The sequence below is a fragment of the Boleophthalmus pectinirostris genome, unplaced genomic scaffold (assembly GCF_026225935.1).
Source record: "Boleophthalmus pectinirostris isolate CB_2022bp ecotype Guang Dong unplaced genomic scaffold, ASM2622593v1 HiC_scaffold_12, whole genome shotgun sequence".
In the NCBI taxonomy this organism is placed as follows: Eukaryota; Metazoa; Chordata; class Actinopteri; order Gobiiformes; family Gobiidae; genus Boleophthalmus; species Boleophthalmus pectinirostris.
Window position 1 is genome coordinate 18,805,522 of NW_026571018.1, and position 21,401 is coordinate 18,826,922.

The following is a 21,401-nucleotide window of genomic DNA, read 5'->3' on the forward strand; positions in this document are numbered from 1 at the left end:
AAGTGGGTATTTATTTTTAATAGTAATGTCATTTAACCCTCTATAGTCTATACAGGGCCTCAAAGTCTTGTCCTTCTTGCCCACAAAGAAAAACCCAGCACCTACTGGTGACGAAGAGGGACGTATCAACCCTGCAGCTAAAGAGTCTTTAATATAAACCTCCATAGCCTCCCTCTCAGGACCGGAAAGTTTATATAAGCGACTGGATGGTAAAGGGGCACCAGGAAGGAGATCAATAGCACAATCATAGGGACGGTGTGGAGGTAGGGAAAGTGCTTTTTGTTTATTGAACACCTCACCCAGATTGTGATATTCAGGGGGCACAGCAGACAGATCAGGAGGACTGGGAGGAGGAGAAGAGACTAGTCTGCTGGGGGTGATGGCTGATTGGAGACAGTTATAATGGCAGAAAGTGCTCCAGCCGGCAATGTTGTTCTTAGCCCAGTCAATATGAGGATTGTGTAGTTTTAGCCAGGGGAGTCCCAAAACTATAGGGGCGTGAGGTGAAGAAATAACCAAAAACTGAATTGTGGTCTTGTGGTTACCAGACAAAACCAGTGTTAAATTAACAGTCTTGTGAGTGATCCTTGCCAGCCTCTCACCGTTCAAAGCATTAACATCCCTGGGGGGTTCTATGGGATCCAAAGGAATATTAGCTTGAGATACAAAGTTAGAGTCAATGAAATTGCAGTCTGCTCCTGAGTCAACGAGTGCAAGGAGGGGGATAGACTCGTGTGACCAGCACAGAGTAGATTGGAGCTGCAGTCTATGTGGAGAGGCAACCGGGAGAGTAGTAGTTTGGCTCACCAGAACCTCTCCATTTACTGGTGAGCCATCTCTTTTGGTCGCTGAGGGCAGGAACTGATGTAGTGACCAGCCCGTCCGCAGTAAATACACAGTCCAGACTGCTGACGGCGCTGGCGTTCTGCAGGTGTTAACCGAGCCCGGCCCAGCTGCATAGGCTCCTCTCCCGTAGAGAACTCAGGGGAACTGGAATGCACAGGGAGACTGTTAGATGGGGCATCTGAGACAGAGGAAGTAACCCGAGATAAAGTGAGGGTACGAGGTGAGGATTGTCGTGATTTCTCCTTTTGTCTCTCTCTAAGTCTATTGTCAAGACGGGTGGCAAGGGAAATGAGTTCTTCGAGAGTGTTAGTCTCATCACGTGCAGCCAGTTCATCCTTTACTCGATCACTCAACCCCTCATAAAAACACCTTGTAATGCCGTATCGTCCCAACCACTCTCAACTGCTAGAATGCGAAAATCTATGGCGTATTGGGCAACAGATGATGAGCCTTGATTGAGTGAGAGGAGGCGTCTTGCTGCCTCCTTGCCTTTAAGTGGGTGGTCAAAATATTTTCCTCATCTCAGCGGTGAAATTAACGTATGACTGGCATAAGGTGGAGTCTGATTCCCAAACAGCAGTGGCCCATTGTGCAGCTCTACCAGTGAGTAGACTTATTAAAAATGAGATACGAGACTTATCTGTATGGTAGGTGTGGGGTTGCTGGTCGAACACTAGGGAGCACTGGAGGAGGAATTGACCACAGGACCCAAGATCACCGGAGTAGCGCTCTGGAGTTGGAATGTGTGGCTCACGAGCGGAAGAGACGGGAGGCTGGACTGGAGAGGGAGCAGGTGGTTGAGGTTGACCAACAGGTGGTGATGGTAGCACAGGTGAGAGCTGAGCAGCGAGCTAATTAAGTTGCGTGGAAAGTTGAGTTACATTCACGGACAATTCACAGAGTCTTTCAGTCACTTGATTAAGGATCCGTTCATGTTGGCCCACTCTGACCCCCTGTGTGGCCAGAGCCTGAAGAACAGGGTTTTGGTCCTGGTCCAATGGGTCCATTTGGCCAGATTGTTCTGATGTGGTTAAGCAGAGGAGGGACCCAAAAATGGACAACAGACCAGGTAAAAATAAAAGGTGAATTTATTTTACAAAATGGAGGCAGGACTGGAGGCAGGGCTGGAGCAGGACTGGAGCAAGGGCTTGGAGCAGGACTGGAGACGGCAGGGAACACTGGTGAGCAGAGAACGCGGGTAAGTGAAAACGTCGAAGCGAAAAGGTAAGAATTACAAAAACTCGGAATGAGGAGCCAGGAGGTTCACCGTGTGTAGGTAGCTAACAATCTGGCAGAGTCTCACAGGTGAGCAGGTCTGAAGTAGATGGCTCTTGATTGCTTGCAGGTGCGACGAATCAGGACCAGGAGACTCCGCCCACACACAAACTCACACACACACAGGGAGGGGAGCACCAGCCATGACAATTTTGGGCTGATTTTTCACTCATGCGACTCATCTTTTTAGGATCGGGCCAAGTTTTAGCTTAATGGTGTGTTGTGCTTCATGTAGTATACATGGGGTAACAAGAACTGATTAATACCTCACAATCAGCCCCCGATCAGCAATAACAGGTCACAAGAATATCAAACCTGTTTGAAATCCAGTCACCTCTCGTAAGGGTTTTTCACACTGTTGAAGTAGTTCATATAGTGTGAGAACATGAATCGTGAGCTGTGAACTTTTAAACCCTGTGATTTGGTCATACAGTTTGAGCTGGAGGTGAGTGAAACCATCAAAAATATCGCACAGTACGTCCGGCATTAAAGCTCACAAGAATCCATTTTGTGTAATATAGAACCTTTAATATTTTAACTTGTTTGTGATTTAGAGTAAGTTCTTTCGCCTCCATTGTCTTTAACAAACAGCACAGTCAATGACACACACAGTAATAACCTTTAGAAAAGCTTTGATCACACATTTTTGTCTCAGATCTGAATAGACCATTTGTACAAAGACACAGAAGACAAGTATATTCAGTTTCAGCAGCATCACACCTCCACTGTGAATGTCTCACCTCACTCCCCCTGGCACCCGTTGATTTTTCCAAAACTACATCACAGTAACCTCCAACAGTCAGCGTGGGGGAAGCCATGGTTTTAATCTGGTAGGAGAAGGCGTTGTAGCGTGGTATCATGTCATCTGTACGTGAGTCAGAGAAATGCATATTAAAGAGCTACTGACCCGTGCTACACATTTCATATCTGCTAATGAGCGATTACTAAACGAAACAGAGGGAAAACCAGACCGCTCCACCTCCAGGCTTTCAGTGCAATTGAGGGGAAGTGACGAGAATAGCTCTTTGCTTCATTAAAGGGTGACTTGAGGCAAAGCAAGCAGGAAATGTACGCACTTTAAACACTGCAATTATGACAGGGATAATATGTTACTGTCACTGTATAAATTAAGGAAATCTAACTACATAAGACATAATAGTACATTCTCTACTGAGTAAATCTGCTACACCTTTTAACTGATGAGAAGCCACATTTAATTAAAAACTGTCAATGTATTTAACACCTTTTGTGCATTTTTTTGTGAAATATACGTGTATCTTCTGCATTAAGACTTTTAATTCATTACACAAAATTGACCTTGAGCGTTAAGCCACAAACCCTACAGATTTAGGCACTCTGTTCCACCTTGTGATGTCATGTGGTAATACAGGAAGTCCTCCACTGAATTTTTAAACTCCATACACCTTCACTAGAATCATTTGAATGATATCAGGCCTTGATTTGTATATCTCTACTAAACTAGAAAAGCATTCAGAGAGCACAGACCCCCGCCAAGGACTACCCCCATTTTTTATATAAATTGCGATAAAATCAGTCTTCTGGATCAGATCCGGATCAGCCTTTGGAATATGAAAGAGGATCCCATTGTCCATCCCTGAGTCAAATTTCATGGGGTTTGGTCAATAATTAACCGAGATAATGAGAAACAAAATTTTTGGCCCCATTTACCACAATGATAACTAAAATTTCAAAGTGATCCAGAATCCAGGATTTCTTCCGGATCACCCCCAAAATGAAATCAGTTCCTCCTTTTCACATTGCCAACAAATCCTGAAAATTTCATCAAAATTGGTCCTTAACTTTTTGAGTTATGTTGCTAACAGACAAACAAACAAACAAACAAACAAACAGACAAACGCCGGCAAAAACATAACCTCCTTGGCAGAGGTAAAAATAGGAAAATATGGGCCCTTAAAAAATGTGTACATTCTTTACTGTCTAAAGCTGTTATACGGTCACCTTTCAACTGAAGAAACCATGTCTAATATTTTTTTTAAAAAGTCAGTGTATTTAATATCTTTAGATTGTTTTTGTTTTCTTTTTTGTGAAATATATCTTGGTATTTGGTGTCCTTCTTATTCCATGTTTATCTATCAAATTTTATCTATTACTGTAGACTATATAGGCTATACCACAAAAAATGGAAGGTTACAATGTATTCTAAGAAAGAAGAAAGTAAAAACATATGTGGTGAACCCCTCATACATTTTGTGAGAGCTTTCATGCAGTGTCATGCGGAACAGCTTGGTCTAAGGTTCAGTTTAAGGTTACCAGAGCAAGACATTTTAAGGAGGACTGTAGGCTGTAATGCTGCTTTAAATACAGTTTCACCTCAAGGTTAGACTTACGAAATCAAAATTAGAAAACGAAAATTAAAAATATTCAGGGGTGGAAAATGGTGCATTGGAACCTCAGTTAAAAATGTTAGCAATTATTTTTTATTTCTTTTTTTATATATACATTTTTTACACATGCATATTTGTTGTAATGTAATGTTATTGTCTTTGTCATGAAAGTATATATGTATGCCCTATGTCTTGTTCTACTGTCTTTGCATGTCGGTTTATTACATAATAAAAAAATAAATAAAATAACAAAGAACTACTGCAAACTTAGCTTCAAAGGAAAGGGTAAATTCTATTTTCTTTTTTCTGCTTTATCTTCTTCTTCTTTGTTTTCTTCCTTTAATGAGAATCTACAGTGTAAATAGTTGAAAATAAAGAAGAAGAAGAAGAAAAAAGTTTGCAGCCTTATTTCAAACATCTAAAATAATGCTCATGTTAATAGAAGCATATTATGTTGGTACCCCTTTGAAACTTGAATGCACCCTCAGTCGTTTGGTCCTGGGCCTGAAAACATGATTCATTTCCAATATATATTTTTGCCAGCTGCCACCATATTGGTTCTAGTTTGCAAATGTAAACACATGTAAACAAAAGAAACACTACTGCTCAGATTAATTGCGGTATTAAATAGGTTTTATGTGGTTTTGATCTTTCATTTTCTCTATTTATAACTGTCTCGGCCCATTATAACTGTGAAAAGCCATAGAAAAGCCTTTAGAACCAGTGTAGCACTGACTGCCCTGATATCAATGAGAGATCTGCACTGACATGCCCTGTGTGATAGTTGGCCAAAACGGACATTAAAGGGCCCACATTATGCTATTTTCTGATTTGTGTTATAATGTTTTCTCATCACAAACATACCTGAAGTTGTGTTTTGTTTCATTCAAACATTTTTAACACACAAACCCTGGCTGAGTTCTTCTCTCAACCAAAATATATAAATTCAGCCCAGGAATTGCCAATCTCTTCTGAATAAAACGTAAAAGATAGCTGTTGAAAACTACTGCTTCATGACATCACACGGTGGAAAAGGGCATTTTGAACTTTGGAGATGCAGCTAATAATAAATGATTACTCTAAAATGTGTGAAAGAACCAAAGCACAACTCTTGGTATGTTTTTGAGGAGGTAACAACATTAAAACTCAATGCAAATTAATGATATTATTAGAGATGGCAGTATGTTTAATTATGACATTCCACTAATATCTGCAAGAGTAACCCAATCATAAAACATCAAAAGATCACCCTCAGCTCCTCCCCTCCTCTCCCATTATTGAGCCTTGCATCTTCAAGCTCCACTGCCTCCATGTCGTCTGGAGGAAGCCCAAGGAACTGACTAACCTTCAGCTGTCAGAGGGCAGATCAACAACTGTACTGCACAAACCACTGTATCTTTAATGAAGCCAGCACAGGCTCTGCTCTCCGCTGTTTGCTCATGTGGAATGAATGAAGCAGCGATTCAAGATGTGAATGGTGAGTAGCAGTGGGGCCTATTATCCTCCAGTAGAAGACATAACTACCCCGTGGCGACTAATAATGATCACTCCCAGTTGAGTCGGTGAGGTCCCTAGATTGCTGATTTGCATATACTACAATAAGTATGTAATGCAAATTGACAATGTGAAATAGTGGGTACAATTGCATGGCCAGTAAAAATCAGATTTTTGAAATGCTATCATCAAAAAACAGTTGGGTTAAATTATCAAAATTATTCTAAATATACAGGATTTGTGCTAAACTTGAGTGAATGAAACAAAACACAACTCCAGGTATGTTTTTGAAGAGGAAAAAACAATTCACAACAGATGAAAATAGCGTAATAGGGACCGTTTAACATTTTCTCTTTCGATTTTATAATTATCTTATTAGGTTGCCTTTTTTTTTTTTTGCATTTTTCTTGATCAGATCAGAAAATATTCAGATTACTTCAGAAATTATCACATTTTTGGTGTGTGTGCAAACATAGATTCTGCAATGGTACGATGCACAGTGCGGGTTACGAATATATCAAGGATTTGTGAATAAATCATAACTTTATGCTTGGCTTGTCCAGAGTGTTTGCCTGACGTTGTTGCCTTATTTAGCCTCTGTGTTGCCACTTTTAGAAGCAGTGTTTTGCTGTGTATAAAAAGACTTTCTTAAGGGCTATTTCTGCATGGTTCAATGTGCATGGGGGCAGTCATGTATGTATGCACTTATGTATGGCCCACGTGAAGCATGAATGAATTATGTGGACAAAGGGAGTGAATGGGATTGCATTTAGATGAATGGGCAGAGCTGTAATTCACATGCTATAGGGACAAGGTATAGATCAGGGGCCTATAACAAACAAACAGGCACCTTGAAAATATCCAAGACTAAGAAAAAATAAGAACAGATATAGGGAAACTTTAATTGTTTTATCTGGAGCATAGACTGTATAAAGAAGTGGATTAAGGGAGTGCGATGTCAGCCATAGTATTCAGGAGCGAGTTTGGAGTTCTGTATTAGGAATAGGAATAGATTTACGGACAAAATAGCTAAACAAAAATGCCAGGATCATGTAGAACAGGTTAATATGAACATTTTAAGACCAAAATGTTGAGAATCACTGCAGCAGTTACAGAAAGAAGGTGACAATTTTTCAATGTAAAGTCAATTGAAGCCACAGTCAGTGGAGCCAGAAGTGCCCACATGAACACTTCCCATTTGGAACATAACGGCAGATTAGCTATATCCATTTGTCTATGGGCATGCCACTAGATACAAGGAATGTCAAGGCCCCTTCTTTGGGCTCTGCTATTACTGTGACTGTAATGTCAACTGGTAAGCTCCACCTTGTGATGTCACGAGGTCACGAGGTCACGATGTCATTAGTTGACTAATTGATAATTGATCATTAAGAATTTCGTCGATCACATTCATTTTATTTGACAAACAGTAGGATAGTAGAATGTAGGTTGCTGTGCGTAGCGTAGTGTAAAGAGACAAGGCTGCATCTGACAGCACAAAACAGAGTTACAGCCTGACAGTCACACATCTCGGCTCTGGCACACCTCCTTGGAGATTACTGTACTGCCTCAGCGCACAAGGAAAGAGCTGTTTTTTCCCCCCTGCTTACTGTTTATGCAAATTAGCCATGTGGTTTTAAGTTTCATTTCTGTAAAACAAATGTGCGCAAAGCTGCACATTATAATCTGTAGTCTGTAGTCTATAGTGGTTATGGTTTATATGTTGTAAAGTTTATTTTTGCACATTAGTAATGGTAATAACAATGATGATGATTTTAAAATAAAAAAGTTAATGATTAATCGAAAATTGATCAATTCTCCCGACGATCAATGCGTATTCCTAGATAGAGCTGCTTGTGTTTTTAAACTCCTTACACCTGTCCATTTACATATATAGTCTATGATCTGGAAGTAAAATAACATGGGTTTCAGCTTCCAATTACACTCAACGTTTCCATTAATATAATATTTTGTTTTGAATTGTTTATTTCTATGGCAACGATCAAATTTTTTTTGCATCATTCTGAAACACCCTCATAGGTTCACTGTTGATTTAAATACAATACAGCAGGGTTCTATCAGAAAGTTCTTTTATCGTGGTGAAATAACAAAACCAGTATATTCAGAAATGTAGGCTACTTGAGTTTTTTTTTTTTTTCTCTCTCTCTGTCTCTTTGAAATACACTTAAATGCAGCTGCTCTAGGATTACCAAAGCATCCCTTGACTTTCACAGAGCAGACACACTGTACCAAAATACATGCAACTCTCTTCAGAAAATCAAGAGGAAACCATTTAAATATTCATGAAATCACTTGTTTAGATGCATATGCCTTTCTTTAAATAGAAAGCATTGGACTTAAATTCAAATTCTGCTTCCTCATTTTGGTCTTTATAGGTCCACATGAGGTCCCTGTATTTCTCACCTCTTCATCGCCTTCACAAAGAGCAGGAAGCTGTCTGCACAACCAAAGACTTCCATCAGAGGAACATCCTAAATTATGACAAATTGACTCAGTAGATGGATAATAAATAGATAATGATGTGTGACCTGATGATGATAGCTGAACAGGCTAATCAATAATGAAAACATGGTGGCTTTCAGTCCTATTCCTAATCAGAAAATCAAGGAACTTTTACAGTATTTGGCAAAAAACAGACTCCTTCCATTTTATTGTAGTAACAAGATTATGCACAAGGTCACAACATTATGAGTACATAAACCTCTCCTAAACAAGGGATTACAGTGACTATAGCAATGGAATATTAAAGGGCCCATATTAAGTTATTTTCTAGTCTATGTTATAATGTTGTTTCTATGGGTGTAATGATATCCAAGTCTCATGACACGATATTGTCACGGTATAAACCTCACGGTACGATATTTATTGCGATATCGTGGGGAGGCTCAAGATTAGGGATGTAACAATATCCAAATCTCTCGGTACAATATTTTCACGATATGCATCTCACAATATGATATTTATTGTAATATTTTGTGGAGGCTAAACTGCAGTTAATATGCTACTTTTTCCTCTTAAAATGCCTTGACAAGACTTAATCCAAAGAACTAAGACTTAAAAGTGCTTAGAACTGTTGTTTCTTCTTGTAGTCTACGCTGAAATGGAGCAAAGGACCATGGTCTATGTAGTTCCCTCTGTCTTTTTTAAGCTATTGCTGCACCATAACTCTTAAGACTTGTAAATTGATATATTGTGAATGGTGCACGATATTATTGTGAGAACTTTGATGATACAATAACACAATATTTCAGTTACTGTTACCATCCCTAATTGTTTCCTCATCACAAATACACCTGGAGTTGTGTTTTGTTTCTTTCACACATGTTTAACACACAAACCCTGCATATTTAGGTTGGGTTCTTGTGACATCATGTAATAATACAGGAAGTGCTCCACTGTGTTTTAAATTCCATACACCTTCACTAGAATCATGTGGATGATTTTACCCTTGGAATTGCCAATTTTTATTGAACTAAAGGCAAAAGTAGCTGTTAACTTGAAAACTACCATTTCATGACATCACAAGGTGGAGCAGAGCATTTTGAGCTTCGGAGATGCAGAAAGACTAATATTAAAGGATTACTCAAACACATGTGAATGAAACAAAACACAACTGTGCTATGTTTTTGAGCAGCTTATAGCTTTCTAACATGGCTTACAAGTTTCATAAGAGTCGATTTTGTGTAATATAGGACATTTAAATAAATTTGGATTCTGACAACTCTGATTACAACAAATAATCAGACAAGATTTTTGAAAGCTTTTCAAATTCACAGACATAATTTTTCAGGTTAGCCCCTTTTGAGAAAATATTTAATCAGGAAGGTTAAACAAAAATATACAAAGGTAAATGTACTTGAAGTCAGCAGTAGCAGCAAATTGCATATAATGAAAAAGTATGGTGCACTTCCACTGACCCCTCTTTTAATTATGTACTTTGCGTTTTCACATATGGAGGATGATGGAAGAGAAGAAGGAACATTTATTTTTCCTTGAGAACCTCAGGAAACGGACACACGTGTAGTCTGGAATTTACAAATTGTGCAAAATACTTAGAACATGCCACAGAATGGAAAATGAGGAGCACTGGGAAGCATGGAAAACATTAAAAGATCATTATACATCAATTTTAATACTACACAAATAGAGACGTCTTATTCAAAAGCCTTGCAGAGGAAAAGGGAATAGAGCTTTTACAACTGGCTCCTGTGTCAAATCCAGGTCAACATGTGAATCTATTTAAACCTGACAATACTTTCGATCAATGACATTGACATTCATTTCAGTTGATAGGGTTGATTTCAATAGGTCACAGTTAATTCATTGCTGGTAATGAGAAATCCATTAGAAGAAAAAATGATGGCAGAGGTGGACCTGGGCAAAAAATGTTAGTTTAGAATGGTTTTATAAATAGAGGTTAAAAAGTAGCAGCCCAAGAAATCATTCACGAGTAAAAGTTATTTGGGAAAATGCTACTTAGGAGTAAATGGTACAAAAATGAAAACAAAAAGCAAAATGGGAGGATTGCTGGGAAAAGTGGACTTTTTATTTGAATGACAACTGACCATTTGCTCTATAACAATAAAAAAATTACATGTTTTAAATACATTTCAACATTTCTATCCTGTTTGTACTTTATAGTGTAAGAAAATCTTTAATACGGATTAGTGAGTGTGAGCTCCAAGGGCCCACACCACTAAATAAAGTGGAATTTTGTTGGGGTTTGCAGTTCTATTTATTCAGATATTACATTTACAAATAGACTTCTTGTCATTCTGTAGTTAAATAATACACCTGGTTAAGCTCTGATGGTACTTGGAAAGCCAAATATTTTCTCAGAAGGTATTTGAATCAAGCACAGGGCTGCAGATTGTAGCTCTATATTCTCTATATAAATGAAAATGCTGGTTGATGAATGCTTCAGTATGTTGCAGGCAAAATGCCACCACATGTTAGCACATATCAGCATGCTGAGCAGGGATGGAGCCTGTGGTCACGGGCATGTGGACAGGGGCATGTGCCAACTCTATTCTACTGGGAGCATCTTTCACTGGGTACATTTACAAGGTCAGTAAAAATCAAACAAATGACAATAATCAGACACCGCAATCATTTTTTGGTGTGGGTTAACGTGCACAAAGGAAATCTGATTATAAAAACACCTGGTGACATGGGCTAGTTAATCATCATATTTTTAGAAGACAGAGCACATAACTGTTTCAATCTTTAACATTTTCTCTTTCGTTTTTGTCTTTTTTGCATATGTCAAAACCTGCACAGATGTGAACAATCAGAAATAAATCAGATTACTCACATCAGACGTAACTCTTTAAATGACACCTCAATAATTTAATATCTCCAGAAATCAGATCAGATATTTGGTGTGCATGTAAGCATAGCCACTGTAATGGTTGGATAATGATCTGGAGAAGGATTGGTGAAATAAGTTCTAGATATTCGACTCCACTGGTTACTGAGTAGGTATGCTGTCTAATTTACATGCCTGGAGAAATAGCAGGCCAGTGAACCCATCAGATGTGGAGGTAAACATAGCACAGCTGACAGGGGCCTGGTGCCACAGAGGGGATCAGGGCTGGCAGAAGGCAAATCCAACTGTCTTCCACTGGGACAGCATTTTATCCTATGATAGTCTATAGCATAATTACACTTCAGGTAACATTTTAATTTCATACATTTGACCTAACTGTGTCTCCAGATATGAAGTAGAAATGTTCAAATCAAATATCGCTTTTATGGATAACAACGCTAATGCATTTATTGGTGTTATAATTTGTGTTTTGGGTCTCAAGATGGCCATCCAATCAGAAAGCAGAATGAGCCTCACATGAATCTCTCATTTGGTTTGGCAGTTTTAATTTATTCATTGTTAATGAAACCTATGGCATTAATCATATATTTACTTTACTTTACAGGACTAAACCAGGACTAAACAGGATTAAACCAGGACTAAACAGGATTAAACCAGGACTAAACCAGGACTAAACAGGATTAAACCAGGACTAAACAGGACTAAACCAGGACTAAACAGGACTAAACCAAGACTAAAAAGGACTACCCAGGACTAAACCAGGACTAAACAAGGACTAAACCAGGACTAATCAGGACTAAACAGGACTAAACCAGGACTAAACCAGGACTAAACCAGGACTAAACCAGGACTAAACAGGACTAAACCAGGACTAAACCAGGACTAAACCTAAACCAGGACTAAACAGGACTAAAGGACTAAACCAGGACTAAACAAGGACTAAACCAGGACTAATAAACAGGACTAAACAGGACTAAACCAGGACTAAATAAACAGGACTAAAAGGACTAAACAAACAGGACTACTAAACAGGACTAAACAGGACTAATCAGGACTAAACAGGACTAAACCAGGACTAAACAGGACTAAACCAGGACTAAACAGGACTAAACAGGACTACCCATAACTAAACCAGGACTAAACCAGGACTAAACCAGGACTAAACAGGACTAAACCAGGACTAAACAGGACTAATCAGGACTAAACCAGGACTAAACAGGACTAAACAGGACTAAACAGGACTAATCAGGACTAAACCAGGACTAAACAGGACTAAACCAGGACTAAACAGGACTAAACAGGACTAAACCAGGACTAAACAGGACTAAACCAGGACTAAACAGGACTAAACAGGACTAAACAGGACTAAACAGGACTAAACAGGACTAAACCAGGACTAAACAGGACTAAACCAGGACTAAACAGGACTAAACAGGACTAAACAGGACTAAACAGGACTAAACCAGGACTAAACCAGGACTAAACTAGGACTAAAAGGACTAAACAGGACTAAACCAGGACTAAACAGGACTAAACTAGGACTAAACAGGACTAGGACTAAACAGGACTAAACCAGGACTAAACAGGACTACCAAGGAAACTAAACAGGACTAAACAGGACTAAACCAGGACTAAACAGGACTAAACCAGGACTAAACAGGACTAATCAGGACTAAACAGGACTAAACCAGGACTAAACAGGACTAAACAGGACTAAACAGGACTAAACAGGACTAAACAGGACTAAACCAGGACTAAACAGGACTAATCAGGACTAAACCAGGACTAAACCAGGACTAAACAGGACTAATCAGGACTAAAAGGACTAAACAGGACTAAACCAGGACTAATCAGGACTAAAATAGGACTAAACAGGACTAAATTAGGACTAAACAGGAATAAACCAGGACTAAACAGGACTAAACCAGGACTAAACAGGACTACCCAGGACTAAACCAGGACTAATCAGGACTAAACCAGGACTAAACAGGACTAAATTAGGACTAAACCAGGACTAAACAGGAATAAACCAGGACTAAACCAGGACTAAACAGGACTACCCAGGACTAAACCAGGACTAAACAGGACTAAACCAGGACTAATCAGGACTGAATCAGGACTAAACCAGGACTAAACCAGGACTAAACAGGACTAAACCAGGACTTGAGAGAGAGAGGGAGAACCCCGAGCTAGAGATCTGCACTGGACAGAAATTTCAGTCCCACTCCTGCCCACAGCTGCATTGTGCAGTCCCACTCCCGCCTGCACCTGCGATATTTTGTCCTGCTCCCGCCCACAAATCCAGCAAGATTCCCATCTTTTTTAACCTCTATCAAACATGGAGAAGGGAAAGGAATTGTCCAAAATGTGCGTGAGTTTAGACCACTTAAAATATTTGTATTAATGCCAAATAAAATATCCAGCACAAATGATGTATGATGGGCTTACATGAATCATTTGTATATTTTGCTTTACATTCATATTTAGTTTGCAGGACTGCAGTTTATCATCCCACCCGCCCGCTCCCGCAGTGTGCAGTCCCATTCCCACTTTCAAAATGTGTCCCGCACTGCACTGTTTTGCATCAGGACCCATGGGAGGCCCACGAGATAACAGTGCCCTACCCCAAGCTCACGGCGCAGAGTGTCCACAAAGCCCGATTGTGAGGCACATAGCTCTGCACCAATCCTTTCGCCTCCGGTCCTGCGACGGTCTACACAAGCACACCCCCGGGTTCATCCTGACACTCAGTCTTGGTTCAGTTCTGGCTTAGTCCTAGTTTAGTCCTGGTTTAGTCCTCCTAGTTTAGTCCGCCTGTGTCAAGCCTCCCCAGGCTCTCTGGAGCCTCCCTGGGGAGGTGCGCCTGACCTATTGAAACCCACTGGTTTATTCTGTTTATCACATTTTATTACTTTAAACAATGATAATATCTCAATAATTCTTATATGACTATTTTCCAGATGCTCAAGATGCTTTACAATTTTGTGCATTTTTCACAAACTCCATACTTGGTTTTGGTAAGTTGTATTGTAGCCACAGATGCCACTTTTCAAATAGGAAGTGAGCATGGGAGCGCTTCAGGCTCCATTGATTCTGGTTCTAGTTCACTTTACAGTGAAAAATTGTCACCCTCTCTCTGTAACTGCTGCTCGTCATTTTGGTCTAATAATGTTCGTATTAACCCGCACTACATTTTATTTCACTTTTTTGTCTATAAATAAATTCCTATTCTTAATATGGAACTCGGCTCCAAATTCTCCCCTGTAACCGCTAGCCTCGCTGAGCTTCCTTTGACCGGAGCCAAACGCTATGGGTAACGTACACTTCTTTATACTTTAAGAACCCCTGGTTTCACAGACATCAACACATAACCCTTGATTTACTTCCCTTCCTTGGCTGCCTGTGTGTTTTAGAATTGAATTTAAGATTTTACTGATCACTTTTAAAGCTTGTTTAGGTCTTGCACCAAGTTACATTTCAGAACTTTTAACGCCACGCGAGCCTCCCGCAGCCTTAGATCCTCAGGCAGGTCCCTGTGGCTGTTCCAAAGTCCAGGCTCCGGATGAAGGCTGATGGAGCCTTTTCAGTCCGGGCATCTCGGCTTTGGAATGACCTGCCTGAGGAAACAAGTCTCAAACCATCAGTAGCATTTTTAAATCACTTCTTAAAACACATTTTTATCAGTGTGCCTTCCTTTAACTGTTTTTTGCTTGATTTTATTCCTTATTTATCCTTATTCATACTTATTTATTAGTATTCTATTTATTTTTATTGTTTTTATTTTATTATAATTTATTGGATTGTTTGCATCATTGTCTGTTTTTGTATGCCTTCTGGATGCTATATTTTATGCTTTCTTTATTGTTCATTGCTGCTTGTGCAGCACTTTGTAAACCTTGTTTTTAAAAGTGTGTTATGAATAAAGATGTATTATATTATTATCATCATCATCATCATCATCAGTGGCAGTGCCCGTGGGCCGCGACAGCGGCCTAATTCTTATTGTTTACCCCAAAACGTAGGGTTTCCACAAAATTAGACCGAGCAAGGATTTGCCCTCTGTGACCTGTAAATATGAAGTGTTTTCAATGTGTTTGGACACTTTGGTAGTTTAAATGACAATCTCGGTCACTCGTATCACTGCAGTACTTTACCACCTCTGTGTCACTGTGGGTGTGACAGTCGGTGTTGTGGTGAGGCGACACACTAATCTCTCAGTCCAACACGTGAAACATAATAATACGTCTCAAGCTCGGACGTGACATCCAATCTGAGGTCCAAGTGGGAGTTGGAAAATCATCGAACGTAGGGGAAGTTAGATTGGATCACCCTGGATCAATTGCTTCTGTCTTAGCATCTTCAATCTTTTCTGCAATTTTTCACTGCAAATTTTACACTTTGAATTTTGACTGTTGAATTTGAAGGCTTGAAAATATGTGTGCTGAATATTTAAAAGGTGATTTTAAACGCCACTTGGAAAATGTACACTTCAAATTTCATCAGCCACCATTCAGAATAAAATGATTCAGACATGTTTTTTTTTTTTTTCAGTGTTCAGAAATTCAATGGCATTTAAAATAAAAAATCTGATGAAACAAATTTTGGTTTACCCCTTGAGATACATCATCTCTTCTTCACAGGGTCCTTAAAAACGTGTACTCTCCCCAAACATTGCTCCTCGTGTTAATTTTGACATTATCCAACTCCGTAAAGTCGACTGACCTGAGGTAAGGAGCAAGTTATAAAACATGACATTGCAAAATAGAGCAGGATCTGACCCTCAATAAGTATTTCTCGTGATTGAAGACTGCCCTCCCGTGTTCAAAGTGAGAATTACAAGAACGTGATTTGTCCTCGTGGCTTGCCGTACACTTAATGCATTCCAGTCTGTGCTAAACATAACGTGAACCAGCAAACATTAGCCGATTAGCAGACATACATTAGCATATTTTAAAGTTCCATTAACTTCTAACTTGGAGTTCTTTCAGATGACTCTGCCGCTCTACCCCCAGCTGTTAATGAGGTGTTTCGCAGCATTAACCGCTAACTACAACAACACACACACACACACGCGCACACACACACACAATGGCGTTTCAGTATTTAAATGGTTTTTAAAGTCCGAGCTAAATATGGAAATGATCAGACTATTGAACTTCTAACAATGTTTACTGGAGGGATTTTGTGATATGGACTTTTTTGTTTGTTTGTTTTGTTTTCATCCAGTAGCAGTTGTAATGAAGTGAACACATTTGCAATAAATAAATTAAAAAAAAAAATACTATTATTATTATTATTAATAATAATAATAATAATAAAAAAAATTGTGTGCATTGTCTAACTTTTCTGGTGGAGGGTCTGTCAAATGCTTTTTTCCATGGAGGTATTATTGCTTTGTCTGGAATGTTTCACAGTATGGCATTAAACCTTTCTATCTTCATGGAGCCCAAACCAGACCAAGTTACAGGTCAGGGGCTTCATTTATAAAGCTTGCTTACGCAAAAATCCAAAATAGACCTACATATAGCAGTACACCGGCTTTCTCTACTTTACATGCATAACAAAATTCTAATTTTCCTGATTTCTGGAGCTCAGATTATTGAAATATTATATAACCAATTACATGATTTGTGTAATCTGATTTATTTTTTTGTTGTTCACACCCTGTTGTTGCATTGATTAATTTCAATATGTCACCAGGTGTTTTCAAAGATTTCAGATTTCCTTCTTGCATATAAACACACACCAACAATCAGATCTAATTATTGTGTTATGTAGTTATTATAGTAATATTTTCATGGCCATATAAGTGTATCCATCGTGGAAGCTACTTATTCAAATTAACTTTAAATGCATGTTGAAAATGTAAAGCTATGTAAAAATAAAATTATATTCTTTGAGAAGCAAAATTATTTTAATAAAATAGGTGGAAGACACTCAAATGAACCAACAATAAGAGGGATTTTTTTTTCATTAATTAAATTTACAGTAGGAAACATTTAATTAAAAAAAGGCAGAATTACGAATCAGTTCAGGGAAAACTGATGTCAAATTGACATTGGAATGGGCACATGACATGAAAAAAGAGGAAAACAGGGCATTCTTACGAGGTATCCATAGTACCCGATTCTGTAAAATAAATGGAATACATAATTAATAAAGATATTAAAGATGGCACATGTTTCCATCTAAAGCACAAGTTTTACATGTAGTTTAAAATGCATTTCCTTATAACTACTCTGGGCATAAAACATAGTGAACCATTTAAAACCTTACATTATTAATACACTTTGAGTTATAATAAATATTTGATTCATTTGCAGTAGAGGTTAATACAAGTCGTGGTAAATGAATGAGTGAGTGAGTGAAGAGCTGCGTGGAGAGTGAACTTACGCGTTTCATTGAAGAGAAAAGAGTCCTGATATTCCTTCATGTACTGAGATGATCGAGCCTCGTCCAAAAACAGGGAGTAAACACGTTTGATGTCCTCCACTTGTACCTCTGTGCCCTGAGAACAAACCAGTAGTCAGTTTTGGTTTGACTGGTTTTTATTTAGCCACAATTCAGTTTAAAGTTGCACTGCTCAACATTTCTAGTGGAGCATCCTCCACCTGCTTGGACTGTTCCAAAGCATAGACAGAACCTATCTATCACAAGGGAAACAAGCAGGTGACAGCACTACAATACATTACAATTCACATCTGTCAATAGTTGCCCCTGTTCAATGAAGGAATTATTGTATTTTTAAGCAACAAAAACACATTTAATGAATAAATGCTAAATGGACATGTTAAATGTCATAGTAGGGAAGTAGCAGATCCTCCACCAAAAAAGCTCTTGTTAACATTGTTCAAAATTACCTTGCGTTTGCGGCAGACCAGGCCAGCTGTGCTGATCAACTGAATTGCATAGCGCAGTGACGTTTCCATGCCTATGCGGGTCAGAACAGTGTGTGCCTCTTCGCTCAGCTCCACATCCTCTTCTTCACATCTAACACACAGCGACATGTTTTAGACAAAGCAACAGAGAGACCAGAGTTTGTCATTTCAATACAAGTCTTACCGGATCTTGAGAATCTGTCTCGTCTCCTTCTCATTGTACGGAGAAGTGGCAATGATGAGCAGTCGGTCCAGTAGGTCAATGGGAATTCCATGAGGGCTCTGGTAATTTGTGCCACGGATGCTGTGGAAATAAATGACCATGCACAAGTCAGTTAACAGTTTTGAGGTTTAAAATGAATTGGTCCAACTAAATACTAAATTTAGGATTTAAAACTGCACTATGTATTTTTTCTGGTGGTTGCTCCATCAAATGCTTTTTTCCATGGAGATGTTACTGCCATCTCTGAAATGTTCCACTTTATGACATTAAACAGCTCTACCTTACATTTGTTAAATCACAGGTTGTTTTATACCTCAGAAATACCTAGAAAAACAGGCATTCTGACTGTGAATGTGTCTGGTTTGATCTCCTTGAAGATAGCATTTGACAGACACTCCACCAGAAAAGTTACACAGTGCAGTTTAAGATAGTTTGGTCATTGTTTTAGTGAGGACAGAGTTTACCTAACCATTTATTGTAAACAAACATCAGAAGCAAACTCTGAGAATAAATGTACAATTGATGATTTATAGTAGGTTGTGAAGTAACCAAAGGGCTTTTGTGTTATGAGCGTAAAGCCAACATTACCGAGTTATGCCTCTGTTGGTGGCCATAATAAGGACTGGGGACAAATCACTCTCCAAAGCCCGATTGAGAAAAGAGAAGCACTCCATGTCCAGCATATGAACCTCATCAATAAATAACACCTGAAAGTAAAAAAATATAACGTTGATACTGTGATATTGTGATTCAATTGTACACTCAGATATTTCGATGTGGTACAAACCCCAGGGATGATTTCTGCTTTTCCCTCTTCTCTCCATTCACAGACTTTGGCATTAATCTGTTCTCGGACCTCAGATTTGATTTCACCAGTGTCCCCTGAAAAGAGGGCTAAGAAACCCTGTGTGCGGCTGTTGATTACGTCGATCTCATGAAGAGAAACTGTGTGAACCACCTCTTTCCTCTTCTGAAGCTCGCCTTCAGGACACTGCACAAACTGGGTCTGAAAAAAAAAAAACACAGATGAGCAGGGTTTATGAATCATCCCCAAAACGCTGACAGATATTGGTGCATTCATTTCATACCTGAGCTCCCATGGCATCATAATCTCTGGCTCGGGTGAAAGAGCGGCCCAACTTGCTTATTTTTCCAGTGGCTTTGTCAATTGTAATAACATCTCTATGGATGTAAAATAAAATGCATTAAATAAAAGTGGACAACTACTGAAGATCCTCATAATGTTTAAAAGGGATTAAGTTACCCCGCTTGAACTTTCTCCTTGCTAAGACTTTCAATCATCTTATTGCCCAAGTCATATATTGTCTCCATCTCAGTGGTCTTGAGAGTCAGCTTTCCAACCTTGGCACCCTTGATCAGAAAAATTATGTTTAGTTGTTGTTAATATAACATTTTATAAAACTATCAAAACACCAAAATATCTTACCGTTCCTGTAGCTGGTCTGTCAATCTGTATTTCCACTACCTCTCCTTCAATTATTTCAGTCTCCTCCCTGTGAGACACAAAATTAACACACAAACACATTGAATACTGCTGTTAAAATAGGTTATTTGCCATTTTAATTTGAAATCTTACTTAATTCTGACGCCAATAGCTTTTCTGAAAGCTTGACTCAGTGCCTCTGTTTTGCTCATTTCAAGTGAGAAGATTTCACTTCCTGCTAGAGCTGTAAAAGGGGTGTCAGGGCCAAGAGACTGGGCAATACCTGGACAGAGAGGTAAAAACAATTGTAATATTCATGACTGGACATTTAAAATTGCTGTGTATTGTTGATTCCTTAGTTCCTTTATCCTTACCCATTGCAATTGCAGTTTTTCCAGTGCCTGGTTGGCCTGCAATAAGCACTGCCCTTCCAGCAATGTGGCCATCTTTGATCATTTCCAGTATGACACCTGCTGCCCGACGAGAGGCCAGCTGACCCACCATCCCCTGAGACACCTACAGGGATACAGAATACAACATATAAAAATCAACTGAACTTCTTAATGAATGCATGCATTTATTGTGGACAAACATTACTTATGTTTACCTGTCTTGGCTCCAAAGCATCATCCAAACCAAGGCCACGAATGTGAGAATGAGCACCTAAAATGAGAATTTAAAAAGTTAAGCGGAGGGAAAAAAATTCTCACTTGAATATTCACAAATTTAAAAAGTTTTACCAATTCTCTCAATTCGTGTTATGTCACGAACTTCTGGGACCTTTGTATTCGCCATCTGAGCATTAGACAAAACCAAAATATTCATGTTAAAAACTGATAAACTGATTCACGATCCAGTGATTCTGCTATCAAAGTAACTGCTGCTTTTTGTATGATTTTACTATGGCCAATGAGAACATCTCTATATGTTAAAATCTGAGCATGAAAAGGACTAAGTGTAGTAGCATATTCACTTGTTTTATTTGCAGGTTTAAGAACGAGAGTGACCATTTGTTTCATGAGTTGGTTGTCATAGTGACAGGTATAACGAACAACACAACACAAAGAAAGTGCGGATTTAGCCAAAGTTTTAGTCTTAAGAGGCCGTCAAGTACACTATACTGTTGTAAACTGAAGAATACCATAGGTAAGTTATATCTTAATTGACAAACAATAGTTACGGATATTTTGCCTAAGGTATGGAAACCCACAAGGCAACGTTAGCTAGCGCTAGCAACACAGTTAGCCCCATTCATATTAATAGTGTGAAATGCACAGTCGCTATACGTTATACTCCCCTAGAAGGGCAGGTACTACTGCGTATATACAGTTAATTTACTGCTGCAGGTGAGTGGCAGTGTTTACTAAAGGCAGTACTGTAATAGTAGACTTACCTGTGTCTTCACACTTCACACTTAAATGTGGAAGATGCAAAATGCGGCGCTTCTCGTGCGGTGCGCAGGCGAAATGACACCGATTAGAAACAAGGCGTTCTTTGTTGCAGTGGTTCCTATAGCGCCAAGAGC

The 21,401-nt window shown here is 39.0% G+C and overlaps 1 protein-coding gene across 1 annotated transcript; it reads right to left on the bottom strand.

Annotated features, from left to right (window-relative positions):
• Window positions 1–17,218: 17,218 nt before the first annotated feature.
• Window positions 17,219–21,367, bottom strand: ruvbl2 (RuvB-like AAA ATPase 2). Its single transcript, XM_020930282.2, has 14 exons — window positions 21,270–21,367; window positions 20,617–20,671; window positions 20,484–20,539; window positions 20,251–20,392; window positions 20,030–20,159; window positions 19,880–19,946; window positions 19,697–19,803; window positions 19,521–19,614; window positions 19,220–19,438; window positions 19,021–19,139; window positions 18,394–18,513; window positions 18,192–18,321; window positions 17,725–17,839; window positions 17,219–17,460 (listed from the first exon to the last, which is right to left on the bottom strand). Exons 2-14 carry the CDS (start codon window positions 20,669–20,671, stop codon window positions 17,435–17,437), a joined length of 1,380 nt encoding a protein of 459 aa, XP_020785941.1. The 5' UTR covers window positions 21,270–21,367; the 3' UTR covers window positions 17,219–17,434.
• Window positions 21,368–21,401: the final 34 nt, after the last annotated feature.

Excerpts from the sequence above, each read along its gene's own strand:
- ruvbl2 (XM_020930282.2), bottom strand. The coding sequence starts at position 20,671 with ATGGCGAATACAAAGGTCCCAGAAGTTCGTGACATAACACGAATTGAG. Across the intron at positions 20,393-20,483 it reads ATGCTTTGGAGCCAAGACAG|GTGTCTCAGGGGATGGTGGG; the intron begins GTAAACATAAGT and ends GTATCCCTGTAG. Across the intron at positions 18,322-18,393 it reads AGACAGATTCTCAAGATCCG|ATGTGAAGAAGAGGATGTGG; the intron begins GTAAGACTTGTA and ends GCTGTGTGTTAG.